This window comes from Notolabrus celidotus, chromosome 20 (assembly GCF_009762535.1).
Source record: "Notolabrus celidotus isolate fNotCel1 chromosome 20, fNotCel1.pri, whole genome shotgun sequence".
Lineage (NCBI taxonomy): Eukaryota > Metazoa > Chordata > Actinopteri > Labriformes > Labridae > Notolabrus > Notolabrus celidotus.
The window spans coordinates 10,939,626-10,956,100 of NC_048291.1; the positions used below are offsets into that span (position 1 = coordinate 10,939,626).

Here is a 16,475-nt window from a genome sequence, read left to right on the forward strand (position 1 = left end):
TTCTTAGATCCCTCTCTCCGATACCAATGCTGGAGGAAGTGAAAAAACAGCATGCATGGAGGGAAATAAGGAGAAATAAACAGACAGTCAGGTAAACACACAAAATAAATATATTGGGTTTGTTGCTGTTTGCAGATATTATGTCAAATATGCACACACACTGTCTTGACAGTCTTTGCTTGTGCTCTGCCTGGGACTTCTGCATGTAATGCTTCTGACAGACACAAGTCCTCTGAAACAAATCACCAGGCTGAAGAGGTTTTATCTCAAATTCTTTTATCGTAGACTCCATCCTTGTACCTGTCTGTCACCTTGAGAGATGTGTGAGCGATCGACAAGGTGCCACTTACACACGAGTGTTCGGAATGAATCGCACTTATCACTTGCTTTTCTCCAAAACCCTCATTCACACACAACTCCCAGCAGACTATTCCTCTGCAGATGAGTCATTCTGTGGTGCAACTCCTTTAAAAGCATGTCAATAGGGTTGGAAAATTATATCTTCTTCGGTAAAGTTGGTTTGGTTAAGGGCAAATTTGTTGTTTTTCTTTTGCTGTAATTAAATTAGTGTAGAGGAGGAGAAAATGAACAGTGATTGGTTGAAAAAAATCTGAGGGTAAAGAACTTGAAAAAGCAAAGAGTGGGACTTAATGCAAACATGGGCGCCAAATGAGGATGTGAAAAAAGGAGAGGAGGAGCAAAGGAGAGAAGCTGCAGGATGCTTGATAATTGGTGTTAAGTGGGGTCAGGCTGGCGAAAGGGAATTTCATTTGGCTGCACAGTAACCAAACAGAATTGGTCAATCAAAGAAAGATAGAAAAAACTAAGCAGGATCTTAAACACTTAAATTATGTTCTCCTCATCTTATTTCTGTTTCTCTCAAATCAGGAAATTTTTGATGCTTTACAACAAATAACGTGATTCTAAATGTTCAAAATCTTTTAGTTTGGGTTCAGGTTCAGGTTCAAATAATGTTGTATGTTCAGATCTTGTTGCAATGCAATCCACGTTGTCCTCTTAGCCACACACACACACGCATGGCAGGGAGCTAGACAGAGACAAAATGCTTGTCAGTGGGGGGCTGTAATCTGGTGTAGATTACCAATGGATGAAAGATCTCCCCTGCAAGCTCTCTCTCTCATTGTCTGCAGTGACTCAGCAGGATGCCATTACAGTATTAGATCAGTGGGAGTGTACAACAGGGCCTCTTTGACTATAGATTTTACCTAGTTGACTAGTACTCACACATGTAGATTTAAGTAAAAATACATCACTACAATATGCCTTTTCAGTATGACTTCAAAGGGCTCACAAGAAGAATCTAGTGCCAACAAGCATTCTAGGAATGTTATGTTCATGATTCTGGATCTGGATCTGTTCGAAAAACTGTTTGGAGACTGAAAATCACAAGCAGCAGAGTCCTCCCCTTCCCTCCTGTCTCTCAGTGTGGTGCAAATTTCTCTTTGCTGATCAAGTTGTGGAGGTTTATATTGCCATTTACTGTGGATTCTCTCACATATATAACATTCCAGTTTATCGATAATCCTGCTCCCACCAGTACAGGAGCCTCTATGTTTTAACCATATTTCCTGGACAGGGGTCAAAGTTCAGCTGTGTTTCCTCTCTTTCTTTAAAATAAATGGAGAAGTGTTTTCCTGCTACTTCTCTCGAGCTAAATTGACCCCCTGACTGCATCCAGGTCCTACTGTTGTCTCTGTTGCTATGTCAGTCAGTAAAAGCGCCTTTGGCGTTAGCTTCACTGCACTGTTCTGAATATGTGTTGGAATCATAGGCTGTATAAATAATGGACGTAGTATCCGTGAGTATCCGTCTGTTCCTGAGCGCTGTTTTGAAGCCAATCGTCGGCAGTAGCCATATCAGAAATGCTGAACTCATCCAAAAGAGTGTGACATAAAGAGGAGGTGCTTGAGCCTCCTCGCCAACAGCTATGTGTTCCCACGTGCGTGTGTCAATAAGGTCAGTCGTGTCCCTATTTGGGCAAAAACTCGTAATCTTAATATCTTCTGAACTGTTCTGTTAGAATAAAATTCGTCCCCGTACAGTGTGTGCCAATAGAGAAATTAACTTCGTAGACCCAAGCCATTTTTGAACCAGGCTGTAAGCATGTTTATTAAAGCTGTAAAGCTGGTCTTTTTTAAATTGGTGTGTATGTGGTGTTTCTGCAGCCATTCTGCAGGGATTCTCGATGAATTGCGGGGGGGGGGGGGGGGGGGGGTTCTCATATTCGGACCAATATGGTGATTTTTTTTATCACTTTTATCCCACTTGACAGCGCTTTTGTACATAGCGAACTGTAACTATTCTGCGTTTCTGTATATACTTATTTTTAATCCAATTCATATTATTTTATTCTTATCTATATCTTATTTTATTCCTTCTTTCTATTATTATTTTGACTTTTTCATACTGTGTATAAGAGCATTCTGTAACAACTGAATTAAGTATTTCTGATTCTGATTCTGTATCTGCTACTTTCAGATAACTACTTGTGAAACTGGAAAGCTAGCTAGCTACCACCTAACGTAAGCCATGTGTAGAGCCTATGCTATACACAACTAACAGCAAACTACTGAACTACTGAAACTTACTGAAATCCTTTCAGGAAATGTTCTGCTGTGTATTGTAACTTTGCTAACCATGCAAAGTATGTGCTTCACTGTGTATGTCATATCATCTTAATTTCATAAACTTACTAATGATAGAAACATGACCCATAAAATCCTGCCATTCTACATCACAAGTAAAAATTCTCCACAAGGGCTCTAAAGGGGACAAAAGCATCTTGTGGTTGATGGAATGAGCAGGACTACGGCTCCAAATGACACCGCAAACAAGATATCATCGCCTATTTGCATGTTTTGGCTTCACTTTTGATAAGCAGGAGAAGGAGCTATGCCGCCCATCTTTATATACAGTCAATGGCCATAGCACATTCATTTCCTTAAGCTGGTTTTATCTCTGCTGCCCTCTTTCTGTCGTTAACACGTCTGATTAGTTTGCCTGTGTCATAGCATGTGTGTGTGTGTGTGTGTGTGAGAGAGAGAGAGAGAGAGAAAGAGAGAGAGAGAGAGAGAGAGAGAGAGAGAAGACGAGTGTGTCTGCTGAGTCTGGGCCACAGCTGTTGTCGTGTTCACCCCCCTCCCCCTCCCATCGCTTTAATATAACCCTCCACTGTGCAGGTCTTAGCTCATGAAAGAGCATTAAAAGTGCCAAGTCAGCGCAAACAGAGTCCACAGAGGAAAGCAGTTCAGCTTCATCACTCCACACACACACACACACACACACATACACACACACACACACACACACACACACACACACACACACACACACACACACACACACACACAGACACTGCAACCTAATCACACTCAGCTTCAGATAAAGAGCCTTTTATTATCAAGGACACTCAATCACATGAGTGTGTCTGTACACGACTGTGAGGGGACATGTGATTCTTTTTCCTTTTTTTTTAGTGTGTGTGTTGATATTTGTGTGTGTGTGTGTGTGTGTGTGTCTGTGTGTGTGTGTGTGTGTGTGTGTGTGTGTGTGTGTGTTTGTGTTTTCTTGCAGTAGTGCTTTTCACATCACAAACCTGCTGCCGCCTACATTCAGAACTCTAAGGAGCTTGATACCTAACAGGAAATTGCATTTTAAATTGCATTGCGTGTCAGTCAGGTTTACGTTACACTTGATGCACAGCCTAAAGAGAAATATGGGGAGGGGATGGGGGTCATGGTGGAATGGGAAAAAAGGAGTTGTTATAGCAACTGACAGATTCTCTCTAAGATTCTCTGGAGATGAACAACCTTCAACTTTTGACATTACATTTTTCTTTCTAACTGATTTTCTAAGCAGAGTATTTTAAGAGAATAAAAGCCATTACTATGCACAACTCATGAGAATAACATGAAGAAGAAAAGCCTCCATTTTGCCCCTTCATTTTGGCTTCATTTTGCTGCATATCCTTTTCAAAAAAAAAATTCTGTGCATGATAAGGTGTCTTGATAACAGCATATTTGACTGATAATAAAATGCGTCACAGGCTTGTACAGGTCACCTTTTTAAAACTTTTGCTTACTCAGTGTATCTTTTCTCTGCTGCACAGTACTCTAAAAATAAAAACACCATTAGTCCTTTCCTCATGCTTGGAAAAAAGAAAAGAAAAGAAGGGATCACAAAAGAAGCAATTGATTTACGGGTAAATTCTTCTTCCCTGACACGTCAGTGAACAGGAGGAGAGGCTATTTTCTGTTCATTTTGGGGAAGACAGAGGCTAAAGCAACGCTCTGCACCTTAAAGTCCAATTCTCTCAGAGAGGAGAGCGCGTGGAGGTGCAGCAAGTGGCAGCATGTAAGAGTATATGTGTGTGTTTGGATGTGGAGCAGTTGCAGCAGGTTAATGCCGGGTGTATCTGTATGAGTGTGAGGAAGAGAAAGCAAGTGTGGAGGGATAATATCCTGCTGCAAGACAGACAGAGAGAGAGGAGAGACAGACAGGCAGACACAAAGAGGCTTCTAGCAGTTTCTGACTCAGATCCATGGCTCGGCTGGCAGGGATTCACATCTTGGATGTCTGTGCAGTGTGTGTGTCTGTGTGCGTCTGTGTGTCTGTGTGTTTGCTTGGAGGAAACTGCAGCATGTGAGCAAGATTCTCATCCAGCTTCCCCTCAGCAGCCTTGTCCACATAGGCTTTGGTCTTGTGCGTCAGCCGCTGTCCCAGAAAGGGATGCAGACGACGAGATGAGTTTCAGCCCGCAGGAGATGAAAAAAAAAAAAACGATGAAAGCTGAGGAGATTTGCATAGACAGAAGCAGAAATGTCTGAAATCAGAAGTTGGCACACACAAAAACAGATTCTGATTTAGAGAAAAACTGAAGGCGGTTAGAGATATTGTTTGGAGCTTACTTACTCATATCTTTATTAGGATATTGTATTTAACATCATCCTCCTTCTCATGAGACAATCACCTCAGGTCAAATTCATATTTTCAGCCCTGTTTTGAGCGATCTTTTTCTCTCTAGGCTGTTTGTGGATAAAGAAATAACAGACATTTTAATTGTTCTTCGACTGTGTTCTTATTTTCCCTCCTTTTTTTTGCGTTCATCTAATTGTTTTGTAGCAAAGACATACATTAAAAAGCACTTAATGGTCTTATTCAAACCCTCCCCCTTGCTGATGTTTTCTTTACTTCTCTCTTTCAGGCAGACCCGGGAGCAGGAAACCCCTCCAGACTTCTTCTACTTCTCTGACTTTGAGAGACACAACGCTGAGATTGCGGCTTTTCACTTGGACAGGTGAGGTTTGTGCTGAGACTTCACCGGGACTCCTCCAGTTCTCTTTTTAAAAAAAATCTTCTTTCATGGTCTGTTTGGGCTAGAGAGATGGGGTCACACTAGTTCCCTCTCAGTTGAAACATTCACCTTTTTTTTTAAACCATAGGTGCACCGTAATGCACTTAAGCTGTGAAAATATGAATGGGATTTAGTACATGAGGGATTAGATAACACGCAGAGCACTCAGATCATCTTTACTTGCTGCTGAGTATAATGATTCCCACATGATCCTTTTACTCTGCAGATTTTAGCAGACAAGGGAAAAGAAATTCTCAGCAGAGGAACACTAAAAGGAGTCCAATCTGACAGTCTGGATTCTAGGAGGATGATTAATGGTGTGCAGGTTGTCTCGGGCTGGAAGTGGACAAATTAAAACCTGATTCTTCCCGCTGAGAAATTGGTGAAAGGATCTGGTTTGTGCCCTTGGTCGTGATGGAGGTTTGGACCAGATTATTTAGTGACGTAATGGTTTTACAAATCTAATTTCTAACCTCCTTGCAGAACAGCTGGAGATGTCCAGATTATATCAAATATGTTTGACATTTAGGATTTAAATCTGGATGTTTACATCATTCCAGTCTGAGCTGGACTTTAACAGCCAATGAGAGAGAAACAGAGATAGAGAAGGACAAGATCCCAAGGTCTCCTCCTGCAAACAGTTATCCTCAGGCTAATGTTGGGTAGTATGTGACTGCTGACTGAAGCTAACAGGTACAGTCTCACCTCCAGTTCTCACCACCAATTGGACTACTCATGTCGACCGGCCTCCCCACACCTTTTCTCTCCAGACCTGTCTTGTCTTGTCTGCTCTTCTTTTTCTGTTTCCCCACCTCTGTAGCATTACTGCAGCAGGTTGTACTCAGGCTCCGTTCGGTTTACATCTGCCACTGTGAGATCACATTAGATCATGTGAGCTCGCACAACAAGGTTGTGCTCCCTCTGACACACAGGATAATCTGAACATCATCCTGCAGTGATCGAAGACCCGTTATTTTCCAATCTTGCGTGTGCACATTTGAGATGATAGAGAAGATTAACCATGAACTCTCACCTTTTGAGTTCAATGGAGAGTGTGGTAGTCGAGTCACTAAGCCTTCCCATTACCTGAGTCCAAGTCTGAGTCTAGTCCTTATTGTGTTATTTCTTGTAAGGCGACTGGCTGTTTCACTCCACACTATTCACTGTATGAACATGAACTGACTGTGTGGGACCCTGGGATGTGTAGAAAACACATTTCATTAGGTAATATAGTGCGACTAGTGAAGGGAGGTAGGATAAGTCGAATCGCTGTGGAGAGTCCAGTAAGAACTCTCAGAGGTGAATCCAATGACCAGGCTTCTGTAGTAAAAGTGTCCTTTAATCATTGAAATTGTGAGTGGTTTCTGGAAAACACAAACAAAGCATGTCAAACTTAGTTATTCTATCTTTGAATAACTGTAAAATCTTACTCTATGTGCTTAATCACGCTTCTACTATCAAACATAACTCTACAAGCATGAAACAGAAATGTACAAACACAATACTACAACCTCAGACAATTACGACAAGTCAAACAACTTACTGTTCAATGGACGCTCAAACTCCCCCTGTTTACGTCATACTCGCTTGACAGCAGCAATATGGCTGCCACCGCTGATTGGCCTCAAAACAGCGCTTCAGAAACAGATAGGTGATGTCACGGATCCTACATCCATATTTTATACAGTCTATGGTCTGTGCAGCTCCCTCTGCCAGGCACCGATTGGCTGATCATGGCTAACCCTAACCCTCTCTACCGTCTTAAAGTGACAGGCCTTTTTTACAATTTATTAACGTGAAAATCTGACCGATCCTGTCACTATGTCTGGAGATTTTAAATGATCAATGAAGTTACAGGACTGTGGGATAAAACAGAGTCCTGTCTGTAAGATGGGACTGGATCTTACCCTGTCTTGATGTTGGGTCTTCGTTAATAATATAAAATAGAGTACACTGTGCACACTGTGCTTCTCCAAATGAAGGGACGCACTCATTGATTCTGTTGCGGTGAGATCACGGCAGGTGTCTAACAAACTTGAAAATACAATTGGCTTGGCTACCCCCCACCCCACCACCCCTCCAGCCCACCAGCAGCTTCTATGGACAGCCCATCATCATCATCATCATCATCATCATCATCATCATCATCATCCTCCTCCTGCTCCCTCCTGCCGCACATTGACATTACCTCCACAATGGTCAACTTTCCACAGCACTCCCCCCCCCCCCCCCCCCCCCCCCCCCACTTCACCTCCAGCCAGGTGCAGAAGGAGCTCTCCAGACTCCGCATCAACAAAGCCAGCGGGCCAGACAACATCAGCCCAAGGGTCCTCAAGGTGTGTGCGGGGCAGCTTGCAGGGGACTTTCAGCACCTCTTCAATCTCTCCATGAGGTTGATGATCGTGCCAGAGCTGTGGAAGACTTCCTGCATCATCCCGGTGCCAAAGAAAGGACGACCCAGCGCTCTCAATGACTACAGACCTGTGGCACTCACGTCACATGTGATGAAGACATTCAAGAGACTGGTTCTTCAGCACCTGAGGACACTGCTGACTGCTTTCCTGGACCTGCTGCAGTTCGCATATAGGCCGCACATCGGTGTGGAGGATGCCATCATCTTCCTGAAGTCTCTCTCCCACCTAGAGAAGCAGGGAAGCACTGTGAGAGTCATGTTTTTTGACTTTTCCAGTGCTTTTAACACCATCCAGCCCTGCCTTCTGAGAGACAAACTGCTGGCCATGCAGCTTCACCCGGACACCACAGACTGGATCATGAACTACCTCACTGGACGGCCGCAGTACGTCAGAGTGGATGGCTGTACCTCTGAGGTGGTCACGAGCAGCACTGGCGCCCCCCAGGGGACTGTTCTGGCACCATTCCTCTTCCCCCTCTACACCTCCGACTTCCGCTTCGACTCCGGTTCCTGCCACCTCCAGAAGTTTTCCGACGACTCCTCCATCGTTGGACGCATTAGTGAAGATGACGCGGAGGAGTACAGAGGACTGATAGAGAGCTTCATCGCGTGGTGCGACTGCAATCACCTGAAGCTCAACAACAGCAAGACTAAGGTGATGGTGGTGAACTACCGGAGGAACAGGAGGCCCCCAACCCCAGTCCTCATCCAGGGGGAGGAAGTGGAGAGGGTGGACTCATACAAGTACCTCGAGGTCCAAATAAACAATAAACTGGACTGGTCCACCAACACTGATGCCATCTACAGGAAGGGACAGAGCAGACTGTTCTTCCTGAGGAGACTCAGGTCCTTCAGTGTCTGCAGCAGGCTTCTGAAGACCTTCTATCAGTCTGTGGTGGCCAGTGCTCTCTTCTTTGCTGTGGCGTGCTGGGGTGGAGGTATCAAGAGGGGTGAGGCCAGCAAGCTCAACAAGCTGGTAAAGAAGGCCCGCTCTGTGGTTGGCCTAGAACTGGACAGTCTGGAGTCAGTGGCTGAGAGGAGGTTGATGGACAAACTGCGAGCCATTCTGGACAACCCCTCTTACCCTCTCCATGATGAGCTGTGGCTGATGGGGAGCTCGTTCAGTCAACGCATCATCCCACCACAGTGCAAGACTGAACGCTTCAGGCGCTCCTTTGTGCCCACTGCCATCAGACTGTTGAACAGTAACGGAGGCCACAGACTGCACCATGCTGACCACTGACACCCCCCCATATCTTATCTTATCTTTATCTTATCTTAAATACCCGCAGCCCACCTGCCATTAATCACTGTCGTTAGCTTGCTAATCAACCATCTGAGTAACTTCAGCATCTCCCTTACTTTTCTGGATGCATCCTGGACAGATGTTTGATAAAGTTTGAGCTTGTCCCCCATCTTCTCCCCGATAGTCCTTAAACAAATTGCACAGGTTGTACCTCTCTTGCTTGCATTTGTTGTAAAATGTTTGAATGCAAAACAAAGGATGCAAAGCGCCTCGGTATTCTGGAACTACAGCTGAACAAGACCGCACATGAATGTGCAGGCAGGCAAGCAGGTGCCAGCCCTAAATATATTACGAGGGTCTGTCAAAACTGTCAAAAACTGTAAAAATGTCTTTATCAGTATGTCCTCCTCTCCATTCCATCCTCCGAGCCTTAACGCAGCCAAAGCCTGAGTACATGTCCGAGTCACGAGACCTGAAAATCTGAGTCCTGGAGTACTGCAACACTGAAGGATGACCTTCTGCAGTCTGAGCTAGGCCTGTTTAGTCAGTTTAGGTGTCCTCAGAAATACTCTGTCAGTCTCTGTTCGATGACCTTAGATGCATGTGTCTACGTAGGCAGTAAGAAAGAGCCAAACAGGAAATCACAGGCACTTCAAACCGCTGGGGCAAGTCTTGAGAGCAGAGAATTATAGTAATTTCCTCACCACAGCAGCCTCTTGAAACCATTGGGATTTATATTGGCTCAGGACTGCAGAGTAGGAGGATGTTTTGAACTGAAACTTTCTTTAATTTGATTTCTAAGTCTAGACCATTTTGATCAAATGTACCAAAATATCTTTTAGGTCTTTGAGAAGAAGTGGCGTCACTTCTCACTAGTAATCACTGATATCTCAGGAGTTGATTTTCTCCTCTGCTCTTTACCAGTGCAATACATTATCATCTCATCGGAGTCATGAATGTGTGTTTGGAGGTGAACACACAAACGGACTAGCACAGGCGTATTGGCACACGGGAACGCACACACACAGGTGCTCCTTTGTCACCGTGGCCAGACATGACGTTGCAGTTTGCTGATCCTGAATACTCTCCTCTGTGGGCTAGAGTTTCCCCAAACTCTGTGTGTGTCTGCTCCCAGGAGGCTTAGTTTTAGTTTCCATGTTCTGGGTCATTTGGATTGCAAACACACAGAGAGGCAGGCTTAAGAGAGGGTAGGTAGGTGTAGTGTTCAGACGTAGAGCAGAAGAATGAGCCGGGCAGACAGGTGGAGAAAGAATGGGAGCAAGAGCGAAGTAAACATCCAATTTGCCATCAAAGCGTAGATGAGATAGAGGTTGTTCACAAAGGCGTGTTCCTTTTGTGTCTATGTTTGGATACTACGTGTCTGTTATTGCTTCTTTTGATGCTGATCTCAAAAGCTGCGAGGTAGCAATGTAAAGATGATGAATTATTGAACATTAAGTGTGATAATATATAACACACTAAGCATTGCCCTGACAGGTTTGATTGGCAACATTAATCATGAGGAAAATTATCCTGATGCCTGATTTAGAGATAATAGACATGTGCTGGGAAAACATGTCCAATATGTCCAAATATGTCACAGAGGTTTGCTGGTGATGTGTGTGAATCCATACGTGAAGTACTGTATATATGCTGCCATGACATTGGAGGTTTGCAAAACTTTCCAAAAGGGCACAAGTTTGTGGATTCTTTGCTGTCTCTCAGAACCTTTTGTCTCTTCCTTCTATAGGATCCTCGACTTCCGCAGGGTGCCCCCGGTGGCGGGAAGACTTGTCAACATGACGAGGGAGATCAGAGACGTGACACGGGATAAAAAGCTGTGGAGGACCTTCTTTATCTCACCAGGTAGAAACTCTGCCAGCCTCTGCAGCTTGGCACGGTGATACAGCTACTTGGCTGCATCACTCATCCTGTTTGGAAGGAGAACAAAACAAACTGCATAGGACTGGCTTCAGCTTAAAGTAAACACAGTGAGATATGAAGCGGGCTATGTGCCTGATAGTCTGAGTTTGAATGTTGTGGTCTGCTCTTTAAAGCAGGAATTCACCACAGCAGGTGTCATGATTAATAAAGCCGTACGCCATAAATGAAGGCAGCCACTAGGTGGCACTGTAGGTCAGCTCATGCTCAGGATTTTAATGATGAAGAGTTTAGAACTTGACACCAACCAATTTAGATATACTGGATTATTATAAGAAGAAAAATAGTCTAATTCTGAGCAACTGTAAATGAAAATGAAGGCACAGCATGCTCAGCAAGCCACGTGGAACATATGAGTAGATTCCATGTTGCAGCAAAGACGATTAGTTGCGGTCAAAGGGGCAAATTTAGACATCCACCTGTGCATACAAAAGGAACAGGGAACATGTTTCCTAATTTAGAGAGTTTGTTGAAAGATTTTATTCGTCTTTCATCATGCTAATGTAGTTTCTAAAAGCAAACTAGGAAACTGTATGAACAATGGTCAGGCTCTCTTTGTTTCGTATATTTGTACAAACTCACCAACAAAGACCATTCTGCAAAACCTCAGTTCTCCCTCCCTGCCAACATTTCTAAATCTGTATGTTTCCTTTACTCTGCTAAGCTAACAACGTCTGCTTCTATGGCGAGTGCTCCTACTACTGCTCCACAGAGCATGCCCTCTGTGGTAAACCAGACCAGATCGAAGGCTCGCTCGCAGCCTTCCTGCCCGACCTGAACCTCGCCAAACGCAAGACATGGAGGAACCCCTGGAGACGCTCCTACCACAAACGCAAGAAAGCAGAGTAAAGAAACCACACTGAATCAGCACATTCATGAATCCAAGGCCACATCGTGACTGTCAGGTTAGACATGTTTCTGTTCTGCTTGTATTCTCAGATGGGAGGTTGACCAGGATTACTGCGATGAGGTCAAACAGACTCCTCCTTATGACCGAGGCACCCGGCTGCTGGACGTCATGGATATGACCGTCTTTGACTTCTTGATGGGTAAGAGAGGATGAAGCTGGCTATGACATCACTAATAACAAAGGGCTTATATATACCTCTGTTTTTTACCAGCATTTCAATGAACTACAGTCCTCAATTTTCACAACTCTTCACTGACTCTTTGTTCAGGTAACATGGATCGACATCATTATGAAACTTTTGAGAAATTCGGAAATGACACCTTCATTATTCACCTGGACAACGGAAGAGGGTAAAGTCATTCAAACGACTGCAAAACAACCACTAAATGTTTGATCTCGTAAATGTGAAATCCTACAAAGACTCAAATCATATGTGTATTAAGGGTTAACAACTGTCTAAGATTCTGCTTAATTTTCCATTCTTTGCAGGTTTGGGAAACACTCCCATGATGAGCTGTCCATCCTGGTGCCTCTCAGCCAGTGCTGCAGGTCAGTCTTCTGGTTCTATCAGTTCTTTTTGGTCGGGTTAACAGTGTCTTTGTCCTGACAGCTAAAGAGCCTGAGGGATGTTGGTTAGTGGTAAAGTCAAGACTTCAGCACTTCCAACACCTCAGACATGAGAAAGTAGAGTCAACAGCCAGCTCGCCTTAGAATAGTCTGTAAATTACAATGCATTACCGAACATGGTATGGAAAGTGAGGGAAAATAAGTGAAACACTTCATGCGACAATTCTTTCGCTGCTGGATGCAAAAAGGAAAACTCACAAGATCCTTTTTTTTCCATGAAAAATCAAAGATATGTGCAGCCTTTCACTAAAGCATTCATCTTTCCAATAAATGGAAAGGAAGAATACATGATTACATGTCTTGAATTGTCACCATGGTAAGAACATAAATCTGGGTTTTTCCGTAAAGACCACTCTTGCCAAAATAATGTATTATTTGTATGCAATAAGTTATATTTGGTGTTATAACTTGATTCTGGGAGCCCCCTGCACTTCCTTCTGCCCACATGGAAGGCCAAAGTCTGAGGTGGGGAGAGCACACATTCCCTCTCTTTCATGTGCATACATGAAAAGCCACGGCAGGGAGAGCAGCAGCAGCAAAGACCTCCCAGGTTACAGAACAGAGCAGGCAACAGTGACAATACATACGACACTGATGAAATCAGAAACAGCATAAAGGAGGTGTGGGTTGCAAAGCTGTTTACAGGTGAAGCAGCAAGAGTAGGCAGGCTAAAGCAGTTTAAATAGAACGCCCATTTCTCTATTTTCCAGGAGGATGCATAGATGTAATCAGCTGAGCTGTCAGCTGATGGGGCTTGTTAAGAGCAGCTCATGTACTGTGGGCCAAGCTTGTCTAAACTAATGCTTACTCAATGTTTGGGTTTTAAAAAATAATCATTTGATCATCCTTTGTTGTTTGTTTTCAGAGTGAGGAAATCGACCTACTTGCGCCTCCAGCTGCTGGCCAAAGAGGAGTACAAGCTCAGCTCGCTGATGGAGGAATCTCTGCTCCGAGACAAACTGACCCCCATCCTGATCCAGCCTCACCTCCAGGCCATGGACCGCAGGCTCCGGCTGGTCCTGCAGGTTCTGGCAGGCTGCATAGAGAAAGAAGGCTATGTTAATGTGGTGGAGGAGGATCTAGTCGGGGACACAACCACCCACAGGAGCCCAGGCCACAGGTAGTGAGGGCAACACTTGATGCAGCCACTAATACAAGATAATGGACGTCTGTGGCTTTAAAGCAACGGGAAAGAAGAGTCCCACTTCTGCTATCAAGCTGAATTCAGTGAATTCCAAGACTTGCCGTTATTGCCTCTATGGAACCTGCTTATAAGTGTGTTTATAAAGACTGTCCACAGACACCAAGAGAGACGGTGCTACACAGAGGCTTTCTTAGAGACAGATGTGTTTTGCTCTTTTCACGTTACGTGAATCATAAAGGAGCCAGTCCTGTTTGTTTTAAACACAGAGGGTACCAGTTTGTTTTATGGGTTTTATCATATTAGAACATAACCAAATGAGAACTCACACTGACTAAGCAGCATACGGTCAGACAATAAGCTTTATTATCAGCCACCACAATGTATGAAAAGGTTGAAAAGTTGTGCGGAAGATGATTTCTTTTTTGTCAAACATGTCACTTCCTCAGTTTTCGACTTCTACAATCAGCAAAAATAATCTACAGCCAGGAGAGAAACAAAACAGTGTGTTTTGTTTATCTTATAAGCTTTTTGTTTTAGCACAGACCTACAACCGACCGACTGAAAATGTTGGCATAAACTTCTGAGCAGCATAATCTCATGTTGTACTACAAACATCACCTTCACTTTGCCTTATTGTTGTTGTTTTTTATCATTTCCCATCTCTCCTGCAAATCTGGCTTTCTCTACATGCAGTACAACGACACAATGTTAAAATCTGATTTCTCAAACCAAAAATACTTAAACTGCAAAGCCTGGAGACCAGCATGCTAATTAGTGTTCATCAAACGGTTTGAATGCACTATCATTCTGACATAAAAGTCTGCCACATTTACAGCTGTCTATTTATACAATGCAAAAAGTCACAGTTTGTATATTGAGTCATATTTTATTTCATGTCCTAATGACTATTTATTGGGAATTTGAGTGTTTTAACAGGTTCTGGTTTTTGTTTTTGCTCCATTTGTTGGGGAATATTTACATTAGGTACCTCAGCATTTGGATCCTATTTAAATTGACATTCCTCTGGGTACTTCATGTTTGGGTTATAGAAAAACGACAAAACTTCTGGACATCAAGTTGTTGAAATGGTGCCATGCAGTTTTTCCTCCTGAGAGTCCTGTGCACTGGCTAACCCGGTACCTGTGCAATGACAGAATACAGTACTTGAATGTTTTTGGGTTTGCAGTGTGGACAGGATTCATAGAGCTACAAACAGTGTAAAGCCAGAGAGGCTGGATTCAAGTCTGAGAAGTGCTTTTAGGGTGATAAAGAGGTTAGAATGCCTCATCTCCTTACAGGGAAAACCTCTGGCACTGTTTTCATAATCTCAGTGTAAATAATTCTAAATATGTTGAAGACCTAACAAGCTTCACTGCACAGTGATTTGCTTCTGTTTTCTGCTTATTGCATTGTTACTGTGAAGATCTGTTTACTAAATGATTAAAGTGTGCAATAAAAACAAAAGTGAGCACAATCTCATCACATTGTGAAGGTGGCTGCAGACATTTGACACTTCTCTTTCTTCTCTGTGAGGGTGAGTAAAAGGTAGGTGTCTTATATAATGGTTGCACTGCATGCAGAAAACTAAGCGTCAATTTCAATCAGGAGAGACTTCATTATGAGTGAATGACAAGTTTAAAAAATATGAGAAATGTGCATTGTCTATGGTGATCAGACTACATCGTGTTGTCCTCATGTACTCAAAGGGGAAGTAAGGCAGAGAGCAGGATGCTATAACCCCTATGGAGTCTAAACACTGTGGAGGTGAAGGAAGGATGAAGGATGAGCTGAGGTACTAGAGATGGACACTGATGAGATGGACTGGAGGTGACTAGGCTAGAGGAGGGTTGAAACACCCAAACTGAAATGGTGACTGAAAGGAGACAGAAGAACAGATTTAAATATTCAGCTGCAGCAGGATGATTGGTCAATAGAAGTAGAGGCTAAATCTGGTTGGTTTGATGCTTGAAAGAGTGAACACCCATAATTAGCTAAGAGTTAGGGAGATAAGGACAGGAATTGAAGTGAATAAATGATGACTTATGAATGAATGATGAGTACAATTCAGTTCTCCTGCTTCTGTTTCACAGAGTGAGTAAGCCTCCTTTTACACAAACAAACAGTCGAACACAAGACATGATACACAAGTGACAATAGAGTTCAGTACTAAAAGGGTAACCCTCAGTGAAAACAAGATAAAATAAGCCATCAGTAAAAACAAGGTTTAAATAAAGAAGGTAGAAACAAAACATTAAAAAAATCAATCAATAAAAGCACGGCTAATGAAAGCAATTAAAATGTGTCATCAGTAAAAACAAGATCAAAATTAATAAAAAAGATCCATATATAGTCAATAAATACAAATTTTGTGTCTTCAGTCTATCAGGCTACTGGACCATTTGATACCAAACAAGATTCTGTCAATGTGACAAGAAGATGGAACAATCACTGGTGTCACTTTTTACACAAAGCTTCACAGTTATCATCAGAGTTCAGTTTAAAGTCAATTATTTTTTTCAAGATAATACTGAGCACACTCCACAGTGTGTACTATAAAAGTTGTAACCTCTTTGTGGGTGTGCTGAAAGGTAGGAGAAATTCTGTAGTATTCTTTACTTAGACAGGTTTGACAGGCATAAAGGTGAAGTTAAATCTGTCATGTTCCACAAACTACATAATTTACATTGCATGAAACTTGTGCAGTTACTACTAATTAAAGATGAGTCACACGTTCTATTTCTTTGATTGAAACTATGTTGTTTTTAAAGTTCTGTGAGTCAAATATGAACTTTTCCCTGTAAAATCTACATATATCTATTA

General features: G+C 43.0%; 1 protein-coding gene across 2 annotated transcripts in view; it reads left to right on the forward strand.

Moving 5' to 3' along the window:
• fam20ca (FAM20C golgi associated secretory pathway kinase a) overlaps positions 1–15,134 on the forward strand; it is a 60,952-nt gene extending 45,818 nt beyond the window's left edge. For both annotated transcript variants that reach the window (XM_034710980.1, XM_034710981.1), the window contains 7 exons: positions 5,225–5,317; positions 10,784–10,899; positions 11,639–11,819; positions 11,914–12,023; positions 12,153–12,234; positions 12,374–12,433; positions 13,377–15,134. In XM_034710980.1, the coding sequence (XP_034566871.1) occupies positions 5,225–5,317; positions 10,784–10,899; positions 11,639–11,819; positions 11,914–12,023; positions 12,153–12,234; positions 12,374–12,433; positions 13,377–13,635 (901 nt within the window). In that variant the 3' untranslated portion in view covers positions 13,636–15,134. The remainder of the gene's footprint in view (positions 1–5,224; positions 5,318–10,783; positions 10,900–11,638; positions 11,820–11,913; positions 12,024–12,152; positions 12,235–12,373; positions 12,434–13,376) is intronic.
• Positions 15,135–16,475: the final 1,341 nt, after the last annotated feature.